Raw genomic sequence first — 15,015 nt, 5'->3', positions numbered from 1 at the left:
ATAAATCAATAACTGTGATGTATTGAGCATGTACTACAGGTTTACAACTATGTTGGGTATTATAATGCCCTGATAACAGAAGTAAGTCTTGGCCATTGGAGCTTTATTTAAAAAAAAAAAATCAGAAGCCAAATGATAATATTTCTGAAGATTTTGACTTTCAAAACAATCATGTAAAAATTCCTTTATCATTTGACTGCTGACCAGCATTATCACAATTCCTTAAATCCCATGTAAGTGCTTTCAACCAAACTGCCATGATGTTTCATTCCATGATTTTAGTGAAGATTGCCATCAATTTTGTTGGTTAGTTGATTGGTTTTTCTGTACACGATATTACCCTGTGCCGTGGCTGAAGAAAGCCTGTTATGATGTGGTTAGACAAAATTGGAATGGAAACCAACAGTTCAGGAACTCCCTTTGTCAATAACTGAGCTTGGGTTTATTTACATTTATAAAGGAGGCATTTTTGTGCATTTATTTTATTAGAACACTGAAATTAGGAATTTTTAATGGAACTTTTTATATCAATAAATCAGTTTTTCCTTAATCTTCATAAATATCCATATCTTGAATAGAAACATAAGTTAAAGAATGGATTTCTGAGCAGCTCACCTATTTCTTATTTTAGAGTCTTGATTCATGACTTTACTTTAGGTTTCCTCCATTTCTGAATCAATGACCTTTTGATGCTTAAAGATGAATACAGCTCTACCCTTGAGGCAATTTTTCATGGAATAAAATACATGTAAATCTCTTTGTCGTTCGATAAATACTAAATGTATGCAAGCTGAAATTTACAGATAAAAAAATTGGGTCTCATTTTAAGGATAATTACTGAATTCTTTTTTAAAGAATCTGTCACAGAAATCATAGTCAAAACTCCAACTTGTACTTTTACAAAAGAGAAGGGACATATTTATGAATCCAGGGAACAAAGTTTGACACTCTTGTGTAAACACCAGGAAAGTTTGGTCTTCCACATCCATGTCCCCAGCTAACGATGCCAGTCAAAATCCATTGTCCATCACTGGTTCTTCGACAAGATAAAGGTCCACCCGAATCTCCCTACATAGGAAGAGAATGCAAGTATGAAGTGTCTTTCTCCCGTGAGCACCAATTTTGTCATTAATGAGTATAATGGACTGTATCAAAACTCCCATTCTGGAAAGTTTTCGCTTGGCTAATTACAATGCAGTTTGGAGAAGAGTCAGGAAATAATGTGAGCTTCTAATGTCATTTTAGAACTATTCTTCCTAAAATCAAAAAGCTGCATTTATCACAAGAAATGTAATCCTCTGGCTGAGAATATCTTTAGAATATTCCTGTAGAGGAAACAGCTCTCACAAACCCCAAACAAAGAACGAACCTCAATAGTAGCGGAGGTGGCCATAGTAGTAGTAGTAATAGTAATAATGGATAACATTTATTCAGCATGAGATGTCTGCCAAACACTGTTTTGGGTCTTTTAGCCCTGACAACAACCTTATGAGGCACAGTCATCTTGGAAAGTTGACCTCTGCCTCTGGGCCATGCAAACTGAGTGGCTGGTTCCAGAAGAGGCCCCACTTGGTTAGCCCCGGGTAATCCCTATGGCTCACTGGGCCATAGCCATCGCGGACAAATCACCCTCATTTGAGAGTCCCTTCTGATAACTCAACTCCACAAAGCAAAGGCAAAACTAATTCAAAGTTTAAACATAATTCCCATAGTGTCATCCTTTAAATTATAACATCTGGGCTTTATGTTTCTAGTCTGGAGGACAGGTAAAGCTGCAACTTAGCTAGAGACAAAGATAAAAAAAGCATTCTGAATCTGCCCCTGAATCCCACTCCCCAATTCGAACCCTGATTAGGTAAATTCTGACTAGTAGAGAAACTGGGCTCTTTATTTTAATTACTGCCACACCAGCTCTACTAAGTCTAACTTGACCTGTAAACTCTGGTGACTACGTGGAAGAGGACTGTATAATTGACTAGTCTCAGGAAGCAGCCAAAACATAGGAGCTTTAGCATTAGAGAGATAGGGGTTCACATTCCAGCTCAGGCATTTACTTACTAGCTGTGTGACTTTGGGTAATTTGCTTACCCTCTCTGTGTCCCTGTTTCCTCTTCTGTAAAATGGGAATGAAATAAAAACTTGATTGCATTTATGTAAAGGATCTAGCACTGTGCTTGCCACAGAATAGGAGCTCAGAAGATAAAATCCATTATTATAATAAAATGAGTCTTTGTGGCATGGTGGATAAGATTGTGGAGAGATGTGGGAACAGCTGCCACAGCCCTCTCCATCCTCTAAATAATCTGTTCACTTTTTGGCAATCATATAGCTCTCTGCATAGATTGGAATCTGAGACCTAGAAACGTCCCCAGGAAGATGAACTCCAACTTTACCGCTGTCGGGAGGCCTTATCAGAGGCATAAAATGAGTGTCCTCCATCACCTCTCCCACTCCTCTTTCCCTTCCCCCAGCCTATGCATCAAAGGAGCAAGTGAATAAAACCCTGGTATTTCAGAAGGGAAATGGTTGGTAGCCACCCTAAAACACTGTGTGTGTCGGGGGGGAGGCGGGGGCGCGTGGAGTAGAGGGAGAGAACTGCTTTTCAGTTTTGGGTTATCAGAAAATAAATCATGGCAGAAAGATCAACCCCAACTTCATTTTCTAAATGCTGGAGGAAAATACATGGGAACTAGAAAACGGAGTTTTATAGACCTAATTATTTAATCCCCTTTCCCTGATCTTAGACAATTAGATTATAATTAATATCTGAATTAAGGGAAATATTTGTCCTGGTTATTTCCCAGTGTTGTGCAAGTTAAACGTGAAAGTATTTATGGAAAGTATAACAGCCTGGTAGAGGAAAGGTACGATGACTTACCCTGCAAGCATCTCTCTTCCCTGACATGACCCCCGCACAGAGCATCCGTGAAGTGATGATCCCATAGGTGGAAACGCAGAGGGTTTGGTCAATGAGTTCTACCTCTGCTTGCTGCAAAACAGGGGAGCCTTTATTGTCTGGAAAACACATTGAAAGTAGAAATCATGGTAATGATTACACTTATTCAGGGTGTTATTAGACCATCTACTCACATTATCTCCTTTTATCCTCATAACAATTTTTTATGTAAATTATCTTATAATCGTCATTTTGCTGGTGAATAAATAGAGGCTGAGGAGGAGGTTAGAGGGAGTGCCCCATGGCGCACACACCTTGCAGGTAATAGAGCAGGATTCAGACCCAACTTCTGACTCAATCATCTGAGCCACTGAGCCATCCTCCTTAACTGTGTACTTCCTGCTTTCCATAGAACTGTGAGTCCCAACTGTTACCAATACTTACTGGTCGAGAGGCCTACCCCTTAAATGGAGCAGCAAAACCGACGTATGGAGTCCTGGGAACTATAAAAATATGTTTTGCTATAGCTCTTTCCCTTCTTTCTTATCCTGTCTGGCTACAATGATTCAGAAAAATAAACACAGTCATGCTTATAAAGAAAATGTCTCATGAGAAGCTGGTTGAACAGACTCTTCCCTCCTGTGAGATAGGATATTGTAATTAGAGCCCCAAGCACTGTCCTGATAGGTTACAGGTGTTGGAGCTGTGAGCCCCTCTCCCTCATTAGGGCTCTGAGACCCCAGCAGGCCATATGAGGGCACATGCAGGCAGTGAGGCCGGGAGAGACTGCCCACAATAAAACTTTAGAGACAGGCCAAGGGTAAGATTCAAGATTTGCAGAAAATGCATCTGTCCTAAACCCTTGGAAAGGGCTGCATGGGAATCTGAGATGCATGGGAGGTGAATGGAAAGCGTCAGTACGAGCCTCTGGGGAGGCGCTCACAGAGCTGTGGCTTCTTCCCCTTACTGCACACTGGGAATCGGCCATGAATCCTAGACCATGAAACACCTTGACAGAGCGGATGTAGGGAATTTTCCCTACCACTCTGACCTTTGTGCATAATGGCAGAGGCGCCTGCTCTGGTGAAGGGATTGTAAAGAGGCGACCCCTCTGGGTGGACAGATTGAGGCTGGTGTAACCTTCAGGCCTGAATGGGCAGTCCGGGGAGCTAAGAGCCGGCTGGTTTTCCATCCCAACTCTCATCTACCTGACGAGTTGCCTTTGTGAAGGGCATACTCACATAATCCTCCAGACAGTTGCCTGTGATTTGACATAATAGACTGTGTGTTTTGGGTGGGGAGAGGGGTTGGTCATGGATGTCTTCCTCTTCTTTAAGAAAAGGAATCATTTCTTTGGATGAAAGGGAACCTAAAAGTAGTGAGGAATTGCTCTTCAATAGCAGAAAACCTAGCAACCCCCTCAAGTTTGAAAAGGGCCCATAGTATCTATGTATCTACTCAATCTTGTCTTGCCCATAGACCCCTCCGCCCCTTATTGAGGTGGGTCTTGCTTCTTCTGAGGGAAAGGGAAAAACATCATAAAATAGGATTTAATAACATTTTCCTCTATTCTACTTCCTAGAATTATCAGGAGGCTTGAGTGAGACCGTATGCAAAACTACTCCATGAGCCCCAAAGCACTACATCAACCCAGGCTGTACTATCTGGAAGGGGAGGGCATGACCATTCACTCTACACACACCTGCTTCGTGCCTGCGCCCCCAGCCAGTTACCCAGCACTTCTCCCCACTGCGCACTTTCTGGCCGGCAGGAGGGATGCATATGGGCTGAATGAGCTGTTTCAGGGTCTCAGGCCAGGCCGTACTGAGCTGTAGCAGGGCAATATCATAGTCAAAGGTCTGACTGTTATAGTACTCATGGACCACAATTCTTTTCACCGGGGAGATGAACTTGGCATTCCCTTGCACATACATCCCGAGGTGCGCGGTCCATGGCGTGGGGTCTGACAGCCTGGTAGAAAAGGAAGGAAGCATGAAGTCAGTGGCCTGGAGAACCATCCAAGGTTTGGACACAAGCCCTCTGCAGGCAGATGAGGGCTGAGGGAAGGAGGCCTGCCTTCCGGTTCCTATCGTAGCCCCTGGCTCTGTCCATGGACGTGGCAAAAGCACAACTTTTCTGAGCCTCCTTTGTCTCCTAGTAAAACCAGAGATGAAGGAAGGTGTAGTAGGGGTGGTGCCCTCACCCATCCTAAGGAATTGCTAGAAATTCTGTTGCCCTTGCCGTCTCATGAACCACATACAGGTCAAGAACGTGACTGGAATTAATTTGTTACATTCTCCTATTCATGCTGAGATAGGCATTTGATGGGGACAGTGGTCTGGGGATCCTTTTACCAAATTCCAATGATATTAATTCCAAGATAGTTTAGAAATGAAAGTTCAATAAACAGGAATTTAATGAAATTCCTTCTTGTCATCTACCATAAGCCTGAAAGATCACTGCTATCACTGCTCAAGCATGACCATTCACAGGGGCCCCACTCTTTCTTTGTCACCCCTTCCAGAACTCTACTTCTGACCTCTGTGGCCTTGCACAGTCAGTCACTGAGGGTCTTGTAGTCTCCATGTGAGGCAGCCATCTCCACCTGCATAGCAGCCTTGCTCTAGAGGGGTGAAGACCTTGCAAAAGCTTTGCAAGAAATATAGGGACAGAGTCCAAAGAGGATAGCCCCAAATCTGCTTAGCTAACATCTCATGGGTGGCGCTGGGGACTCGGGAGAGTATTTAGGTTAACATAGTACTCGGAGCAGCGTCACAGCATAGAAGACTAATGATCAAACAGAAGCATAGCCATTTTAGTCATGAACGTGAATTCTATAATTTCCAAAAGAAGCAAATACTTAAATTGTATAAATTGACTGACATATTATACTTTTAAAAATTCAGAATGAGAAATGAATGATATATTTTTGTACCTAAGACTAGTAGATTCTAAATAAGGTTACCTTTGAAGTGAAGTGATTTGTTCTAAGCTTCCCTTTCGCCCTTAGCTGGAAGAGGATCTTCCCCATAATAATCCCATTGGTAAAGGCAGACAGAGCCCTTCCAATGCCAACCCTAATAATGGACCTTTGCTTGATTCCCCTCTGTGATATTGTGATTTATAATAAATATCTATTTGGTATTTATCTTGTTTCTGGCAGAGCTCCTAAACACCCTTGGAGTTTCCCAAGTGAATAGAGCCACAAAGCTGTCTTTTGTTGCCTTGCTGTGTTAATGAGTGACTGTCAGACCCCACCTAAGGTTGGCAGCTGGTTGCCAGGAGAACCAACTATGTGACTGGAGGGTTTGACCTTTCAGTCCCAGACACTTGCTGACCCCTAAAGAGGAGAGACAGACTGGAGATTGAATCCATCGCCAACGCCAATGATTTAATCAATCATGCCTGTGTAATGAGGCGTCCATAAGCAACCAAGAGGACACGGTTCAGAGAGCTTCAAGGCTATTTAACAGGTGGAGATTCAGGGAGAGTAGCTCAGGGAGAGTGGCACACCTGGAGCGGGCATGACAGCTCCTTACCCTTTCCCCAAACCTTGCCCCATGCCTCTCTTCCAACTGGTTGTTCCTGAGTTATACCCTTTTCCAATTAACAGGGATCTAGAAAGTAAAATGTTTTTCTGAGTCCTATGAACTGCTCTAGCATATTAATTGAACCCAAGGAAGGGATGGATGGACTCTCCAACTGATAGCTGTTAAGCCAGACGTATGGTGATAACCTGGACTTATAACTGGCGTCGGAAGTCGGGGAAGAGGGACTGTCTCGTAGGTATGAGCCCTTCACCTGTTTAATCTGATGCTATCTGCAGGCAGACAGGGTCAGAATTGAGTTAAATTGTAAGACACTCAACTGGTGTCAGAGAATTTCTTAGTGGTGTGGGAACCCTCCCTCCAACCGCCACTTTGGAAACTGGGTGCAGAGTCATTACCCGTCCACTTTAAATAGAAGTCCAGTGCCCCTTCTCCACACACACACACACACACACACACACACACACACACACACCATTTGAATTGATCAAATGTCCCCAGCAGGCAGTTTCCTTCCACAACCCGAGGGCAGATGTATGGTCTGTGATCCCAGAGTGTGACCTTAGAGTAAGAACTGAGATGCCCTACCTGTTTCCATGGAAACAATGGGCTGCAGAAAGAAGCCACTCCCTGGAGATTACCGAGGCTGCGCAGTAGGCTGATCCGACAAAGTGGAGGCTGACTTGCCACGGCCAACCCCCTTCCCGGGTGTCAGTGCCCCCAATGATGCGGTGGAGGGCGGAGGAACTCCTGCTGCAACCTTTAGGAAAGGAAGGGTCACATGATTTAAAAGCCGACTTGGAAGAAAAACTGGAAATTAAGTCAGGTTTAGAGCTGCATTGAGAACTGATGCACCAGGCAAGCAACTGGAAACCTCTTGCTTATCTAGAGAAAAGGCACCGGCAAACCACTTCCTCCCTCCTGAGAACAGGCTCGGACACAGAGTCTCCATAGGATAAAGTACATTTACTCAAGGAAGACGGGACTTGTTAGCAGTAGCTGCCCTGATATGAGCAGTGGTGGTGGGGCTCAGATTATTACAGATTAAGTCCAAAGGCAACAGAACTGAGCTTGTCTTTGGAGGTGTGCTGATTTGAGAGAAAGCATTTGGAAGAGAAATTTTTAAATTTCAAATGAAAACCTATTAAGAAAAAGTTGTTATCAGAACAATTATTTTCCAGGGTAAATTGTGTGGATAAAGATGCATAACATGTTGCCAGCTGGCCAGTTAGAGACCACGTAATAACATGCGGCAGATTACAGTTCTCAAGTCACAGCCAAAGAGAGAAGCAGCACTTGGTACCGATTATAACTTAAGGCCTAAGCAACCGTCATCCACTGTTCCAGGACGTCTCCTTTCTCATGGACTTCTCACTTAGGAGCTTCTCCCTTGATTAGAGTTATCAGAAAGTGAAAGTTCTCATTATAGACATCTGATGCTTTAATGCTAGTTGTCAAGAAAGCAGACAAAATCCACTCCAGAGTTTTTAATTCTGAGAAACCGTGTCAGATGCAGTTCACCAATATTTACTATTCTTCCCTGGACCCCAACTTTTGCCAGGGAGATTTACCCCCGGAAGGGAATGAAAAGGAACAACTGGAAACGGAGGAGGATGCATAGGGAGTCGGAAGGAACGTATTTCTACTCACTGCAGCCTTCTTCGTCGCTTCCGTCTGGGCAATCCACAGTCCCATCACACTGTGCATTTTGCTTCCTAAAGCAAATGTCATTGCCACACTTAAAAGTTCTGTTGCTACATGGAATGCCTAAAAAGGAATAAAAGACGGAAGAGTTTTTCCTGCTCAGAAACAGACTTGACTGAGTGGCACTCACTCTGTCCTCCAAGAGTAGTTTAGCCACCGCATCAGCATTTGCTGCTCTGGGAAACACAGCAGAGGGCGACGGAGGAAGCCCCCAGTGACCAGTCCCCTCACCTCAGCAGAGCCCCTGGGAGGCAGGCAGGGAGGCAATTGATTGATTGATTGTTGAGATCAATCCGATGGCCCCTCCTTTCTTCCACTAGAGGTGAGATGCAAGGCAGTTGGCCCTATTAGTTGCTCTAGGCCATGGCCCCTTTGCTATCCATTATTTTGTCTTATTCTCCAAGAAAATTTTCAGTAAAAATCAACACCCTACTCAGTCCTTTTATGCCATTATGGGGAAAATGGGCAGACTCTGCGAGGCACAGCCCATTTGTTCACAACTCGAATGGTGGGTGTTTCTGCGGGGGCTACAACAGAACGTGTCCCATCACAGTCCCTGGCATCACATCCTCAGCGTCCTTTACTCTCCAGCAACATTAAAAGCAACTAAGTGATGAAAACCTTCCAGTAGTCACAAGGACACACACACACACACACACTCAGCACACACATTCAACTCCTATAGTGACCAACTGTTCCCATTTTGCCTGCGGCCCAGCGGGTTCCAGGGAACAGGGATCTTCCGTGTTACAACTGGGTTAAGTCTTGGGGAAACTGAGGCACGTCCGTTGCCCTGACTCCCCCCCCCCCGCCCCAGGTACTTGGGCTCTGACTTAGAAGGGTGTCCAGGAGGAGGAGCAGCGGGCAGGGGGCCGTCCCTCACTCTGGGTGCAGTTGTGCTCATCCCGGCCGTCGTCGCAGTCCCTGAAGCCGTCGCAGAGCAGGGGGCCGAGCCGCCTGAAGGAGCTGGCGTTGCAGGCGGGCGGGAGCGACGCTGGAACGAGAGCGGACTGAGCAGCGTGCCCTCCACGGCGCTGCGCCTTCGCTTACCTGCAGCTCAGGGCAGCGTCAGGTGGTTGCTGTGTTGTGTTTTGTGTTGTGCTGTGTTGCTTTAGGGAAAAATCCAAATCCTAGGCCGCTATCGAGACTGAGCTTGCCTGCGCCACCTGGGTGACTCAGTCAGCTCGGACCCGGGATTCCCGCTCCAGGGCTTGCTTGTCTCGGGGCGAGCCTGCCTGAGATGCTCTCTCCCTCTGCACCCCCTCTCTCTTAAAAAATTAAATGAATGGGCAGCCCGGGTGGCTCAGCAGTTTAGCGCTGCCTGCAGCCCAGGGCCTGATCCTGGGGTCACGAGATCGAGTCCCTCGCTGGGCTCCCTGCATGGGGCCTGCTTCTCCCTCTGCCTGTGTCTCTGCCTCTCTCTCTCTCTCTGTGTGTGTGTGTGTGTGTGTCTCTCATGAATAAATAAATAAAATCTTTTAAAAAAATTAAATGAATGAATGAATGAATAAATAAATAAATGAAATTGAACTTGTCTGCCCTCCTAAACAAAAGTGGGAGTGTCCTTATCGATTTTTGTCTTACTCATCTCTGTACCTCAAGCCCCTGAGTCCAAAGTTTTCTTGAGTTGGGGCACCTGGGTGGCTCAGTCGGTTGGGTGTCTGCCTTTGGCTTGGGTCATCATCCCGGGGTCCTGGGATCGAGCCCCACATCGGGCTATCTGCTGCAGGGGAAGCCTGCTCCTCCCTCTCCCTCTGCCTACTGTCCCCCTGCTTTTGCTCGCTCTCTGTCTCTCTCTCTCACTGTCAAATAAATAAATAAAATTTAAAAAATAAAAAGAATTTTAAAATATTAAGTTTTCCTGACTAGATTTACAGTTATGAGTCTTAAAGGACAACAGGCTTGTAGTCTGTGTGGAAGGAACCCTCTCTTTAAAATGATTTTGTCCCAAGGGACCCGTTTCCTGAATTAAGAAACACCACTGTGAATTATCACAATTTTTCTTCTTTGGAATATTTTCAGGAATTGCCTTTGGACAAGTGACAGGTGCAGTTATATCAGTAAGCATCTCTGGGAGGTGTGATTCCTTAGACATGTCTGGTGTTGTGAAAAGTGATCATTTTTGTTATCTGCTCTTGGTTTTTTTTTTTTTTTTCAGTGGCATCTTTTGTTAGGGGTCAGGGGGAGCAGGGGAGGACGCTGCTGCCCTGAACTAGCTCATTGAGCTGGGTGGACCTAGCTGACTCCTAGAGAACACTTTGTAAAATGGCACAATGACAAAAATGATTGCCAAAAACAGTCCTTAAAAAGCAAGAATAATCCCTTCTGTCTGAAGCATCATAGCAAGGAATGATAATAATGTAAAAAAACACCAGCAGCCTCACTCACTATATAATAGGCAGTATTTATTTGCTTAAGCAACAGAAAACCCGATAAATTGAAAAGGTCAATGAACCATAAGTTAAGAGAGTTTTATTTTGTTTTGTCAAAAAAAAATCCAAAGGTGTAGAGCCATAAGTTATTTTTCATGAATATAATTTTTCATAGTTATATTAACTGTATGTAATATTTCTCCAAGAATATGAAAGAAACTAAATAGCTTCACCATTGCAATTATATTTGAATTAAATTCTGGGTCTTTAGGAGAAAGTGTTGCCAATGGTGTCATATGGTCTGGTGAACTATCCTCCCCATATTACTCCCTGAAACTGGAGATAGATTCAGGAATGATGTGCACATAGTAATGAAAAACCAAGAGAGAGAATCTCTGTCCAAAATAGGAATATCCAATACCTTAGCCCTTAATGATTGTAGGTATGACATTGTTGCAAACTATACAGGTAATAACGGTAATAATAAGAATTCTCTCATTCACAACACCTGTGCTCCATAAATGAATGTGCTGAAAGTGTTTGCTTTTCTGCAGATTCTGAGCTCCTCTCTAGATAAAAGATCTGTGCTTTAAAATAGGATTGTTGGTTTAAGACTGTGGTTCATTGAATTACTAGCCACAGATCCTCACTCCCTGGGGTAGTATTATACACCTCTACCCTTGCCATGGCCCCAAAGTGTGCAGGATAAACTTGCCTGCCCCTTGACTATGGCCTCAGCTAAAGGGCTCACTTTGACTGATAGAATATGATGTGATGGTGTGCCAGTTCCACCCCCAGAACTCAAGAAGAACCATGTGTTTTTGCTCACCCCTCCTTTGCTCTACCACTAGTTCAATGAGGAAAACAGCCATGAGGACTACACCTGACCCCAACCTGGGAAGAACCAAGCTTAGAAGGACCCACTGCTTAGAGCAGAGCCACCCAGCTGAGGCCAGCCTACGTCAGTCATATCTCAAACATCCCATGGATGCATGGTCCAGAATAAATGATTGTTGTCAGTCTCAGAGTTTTGGGGTAGCTTGTTATGCCTCAATAGACACCAGCTGCAAAGACCCAGGTTATATGCCAACAGCAAAAATGGCCCTGAAAAGTTCACTTATTCCTAACAAAGCCATAGTACAACTTGAATACCCACCACAGAAAAGTTCATCACTTTCATCAAAGCAGTCATTTACTCCATCACATCGCTGGGCCTGAGGGACACACAAACCAGACGAGCATCTAAAAGATCCAACAGGACAGGCTAGAGACAATAAAACACAGGAAGTCTTTGTGAGTCTCTAAAAGTCATTAGGCCACATGAACAAAGGACTATGAAGTATTAGGTGGTTAAGGAATTGGCAATGTTGCAATAGTAATTATACGATTTCTCCACCAAATCCAACTATGGGCCGTCAATGAAAGACAAATAGGTGATTTAGGAGAACAAAGAAAGTGGACATTGCATCCAAGTCACGTGTACAAACTTTCTACTACTTACATGTTTCCCTCAGCAACCCGGCTTTGTCTGTGACTCGGAGATAGCTTAAGCCGGAATATGGTTTAGAGAGTCCAGCACTCTTAGTGTGCAATCTTTAAGACTCCCCAGGGAATTACAAATGGCCTTCTGGTATCTCTGAATCCTATATGATCAGACGCACTGTTCTGAGGAGTCTGTGCTTTTAATTACATTATCAATTATCTCTGTCCCCAAATACATTAGTAGCCACTGCTCTCTTAGACACTTGGACCTAGAGAGATTAGCAACTGGCCTCAAAACTCAGGACTCCTGCCTTCTACCCCCCAGGTCACCTCACCCGGGCTACTCATCAAAAATCCATTCCCTGACTGATCTTGAATCATAAATCCTGGGCTTATTACTAAATATATTAGAAATAATAAATCCTTCTCTGCTGCTATGGTCTGAATGTTTGTGTCCCCACAAACTAATTTGTTGAAATCCTAGCACCCAATGTGATGATATTAGGAAGTAGGGCCTGTGGGAGGGAATTAAGTGTTGAAGGCAGAGGCCTCATGAATAAGATTAATGCCTTTATAAAAAGAGGCCCCGAGGAGGTCCCTCACCCTCTTCCACCATGTGAGGATATAGGAAGTCTGTGACCCAAACAGAGCCCTCACCTGACCATTCTGATCTCAGACTTCCAGCCTCCAGAACTGTGAGAAACAAATTTCTGTTCTTTATAAGCTACCCAGGCTGTGATATTTTGTTAAAGTATCAGGAATAGATCAGGACACTCCCCTTGTGCATAAGAATGGGGGGAAACATGCGGTCAGGTCAACAACTATTTCACTGGCACATGATGGGGACGGTGAGTTTCTAGAAAATACTCATGCTTTGAAAAAACAGTTGAAAATAAGATGGCTCACTATTTACCTGTAGTTCTTGCTGGGAATTGTAATATTCTGATATTCAGAAGTGTAATATTCCAGATCCAGAAGCAGGTATATTGCCAAAGAAGAAAGGTTCTACACGAGCCTTCTCTCAAGTCGTAACCTCATGGACCCCTTTGTGGTTCACCCTTACTTTCTTACTTTTCCCCTTTTAAAACGGGTTGAGAATTTCCTGAGTCAATATCTACTGTCTCCAGTTCTGAAGACTTCCCTCAAACACTGCCTTCACCACTGGCCACTTCCTGGCCACCGTTCCTGTGGTTCTTCATGTAAAGTGTGACATCTTGGGGCTGATGTTCGAACTCTCCTTGACCGACCAGCTCTCCCGATGCGTTACGGGCCTAAGTAAGTCACAACAGTTGCCTTCTGATCCACCAAATGTTGGTATAAACGTCATATATACAAAAATTTATGAGTAGCAGGAACAATACTTCAATAAATGGGTTTGTCCCATATTATAGGAATAATGCAAAAAACTATTTTTCAATTGTAATAAATAATTATATTATTTCTCCTATAATTTAAACTGTAGCAGTCACAAATACATAATTTTCTGGTTTCATTTATTATATATTTTGTTTATATGACATATATTTATAGTATATTTATTTACATATTAATACTAATAAGTATTAATAAATAAATAAATCCCTTTTTACTCCTTAATTTCTCAAGGTTTAGAGCTACAAAGTATTAGGCTCTGTTTAACCATTTGTGAAGATTTTCTAAAGAGTTCATCCCAGGCTTACGTTGACTGATGTTGTAACTGCCATATTCCACCAAAAGTGGCTTGTCGGAAAGCCTTGAACTGCACTGCAGCTGAACGTGAACGAGTGGGCTGGGCACTCGGAAGATCGTCTGGTGATCCATGTAGGAACCACAGTACCTGAGGAGATAAGAGTCAGGGAAGAGGTGTGGCATGAGGCCCTGTCAACTGCACCCCCAGTGACCATGAACACGTTGATGGTTTCGTACTCTGGGCTTCACAAGCGGAGATGCGTATACAGAGCTAATGGTAGTTACCCAGTCTGTTAAGTGACTGTGATGGAGTAACTTCTGTCCCCTTGATTTTCCACTCTGCTAAATACAACAGCGATACTACTGACTGTTACCTACTGTTTTCCTCACCAATACTTGTAATCAGAAGAAATAGGGCTCCTCTCTTTCTTCTGCGTCAATAACCATTAACAACAAGAATTGTCTGCTTTTGCCCACAAACCTCTCCACGGAACAGAATAGAATCCATGAGCTCAGGCTGAAAGTGTGCAAAGAGTCCCAGCAGTACTTAAAGCAAAACACAATATTTTTTCAAACTAAATTGAAAACCAACGTGCACTTTGAGGCTTGTCCTTGTTAAATTTCAAAGCAGTAAGGTCTGTCTGCAATATTTCCTCCCCTTGATTTTTCTTACTTCTTGTACCTAAGAGAAAATGCCCCTCTTGTTAGTAATTCTTATTCAAGCAGGGTGATTAGTAGAACATGAAATTCTACTCTGCTGGGGGCCCATGATAAGTTAGGTCTCTGCTGTGTGTAGGCAAAGCTCTTCGCAGGGTGAAACCTGCAAGGTCTCAAAGGGAAATAGCAAACACACGGGGGCCAGGAGGGACATCCTCCACTGGAATCTGTGAATGCCAATCACTCCTGGCCCCTAAAGGCACTTGGGAACCACGAAAGTTCCATGGATCAGACACTGGCTTTCAGTGGGACAACCACAGAAGTAGTGATCTTAAGGTCCAAAGAAGGAAAGTGTTCACATATATTTCGAGAGGATTCTTTTACAGCTGGCTAAAGCTTAGGCCCTGATGGGCTGATAGACCAGCTCTAGGAACAGAGGAAGAGAAAGCTGCTAGAGGTAGGTGGTCCCAAGTGGGACCCAGGCTCTGAGAGGCACCTGAAGTCCACATTAACCTTTTGGGGCCAGGGTCTACTCCAATTGGTCATCTTGGCATCCAAATCCTGTGTGCCAAAAACATGATCATTGTCATTTGGGTCTCATAGTGATTTTATTTGTGTTTTCCATTAACATTTACTAGAGCTTTCTAACAAAGATGAATCACATCTTAGTTATAATAATAACATCATA

General features: G+C 43.9%; 1 protein-coding gene across 1 annotated transcript in view; it reads right to left on the bottom strand.

Moving 5' to 3' along the window:
• Window positions 1–207: 207 nt before the first annotated feature.
• Window positions 208–15,015, bottom strand: part of TMPRSS7 (transmembrane serine protease 7) — a 35,490-nt gene continuing 20,682 nt past the window's right edge. Inside the window, exons 10-17 of the mRNA XM_038582481.1 lie at window positions 13,682–13,818; window positions 11,677–11,784; window positions 9,032–9,142; window positions 8,095–8,211; window positions 7,033–7,204; window positions 4,599–4,867; window positions 2,879–3,015; window positions 208–1,068 (exon numbers count right to left, since the gene is read on the bottom strand). Of these exons, the coding sequence (XP_038438409.1) occupies window positions 898–1,068; window positions 2,879–3,015; window positions 4,599–4,867; window positions 7,033–7,204; window positions 8,095–8,211; window positions 9,032–9,142; window positions 11,677–11,784; window positions 13,682–13,818 (1,222 nt within the window). The 3' untranslated portion in view covers window positions 208–897. The remainder of the gene's footprint in view (window positions 1,069–2,878; window positions 3,016–4,598; window positions 4,868–7,032; window positions 7,205–8,094; window positions 8,212–9,031; window positions 9,143–11,676; window positions 11,785–13,681; window positions 13,819–15,015) is intronic.

The sequence above is a fragment of the Canis lupus genome, chromosome 33 (assembly GCF_011100685.1).
Source record: "Canis lupus familiaris isolate Mischka breed German Shepherd chromosome 33, alternate assembly UU_Cfam_GSD_1.0, whole genome shotgun sequence".
Classification (NCBI taxonomy): domain Eukaryota; kingdom Metazoa; phylum Chordata; class Mammalia; order Carnivora; family Canidae; genus Canis; species Canis lupus.
This window is presented reverse-complemented; position numbering and strand designations above follow the sequence as displayed.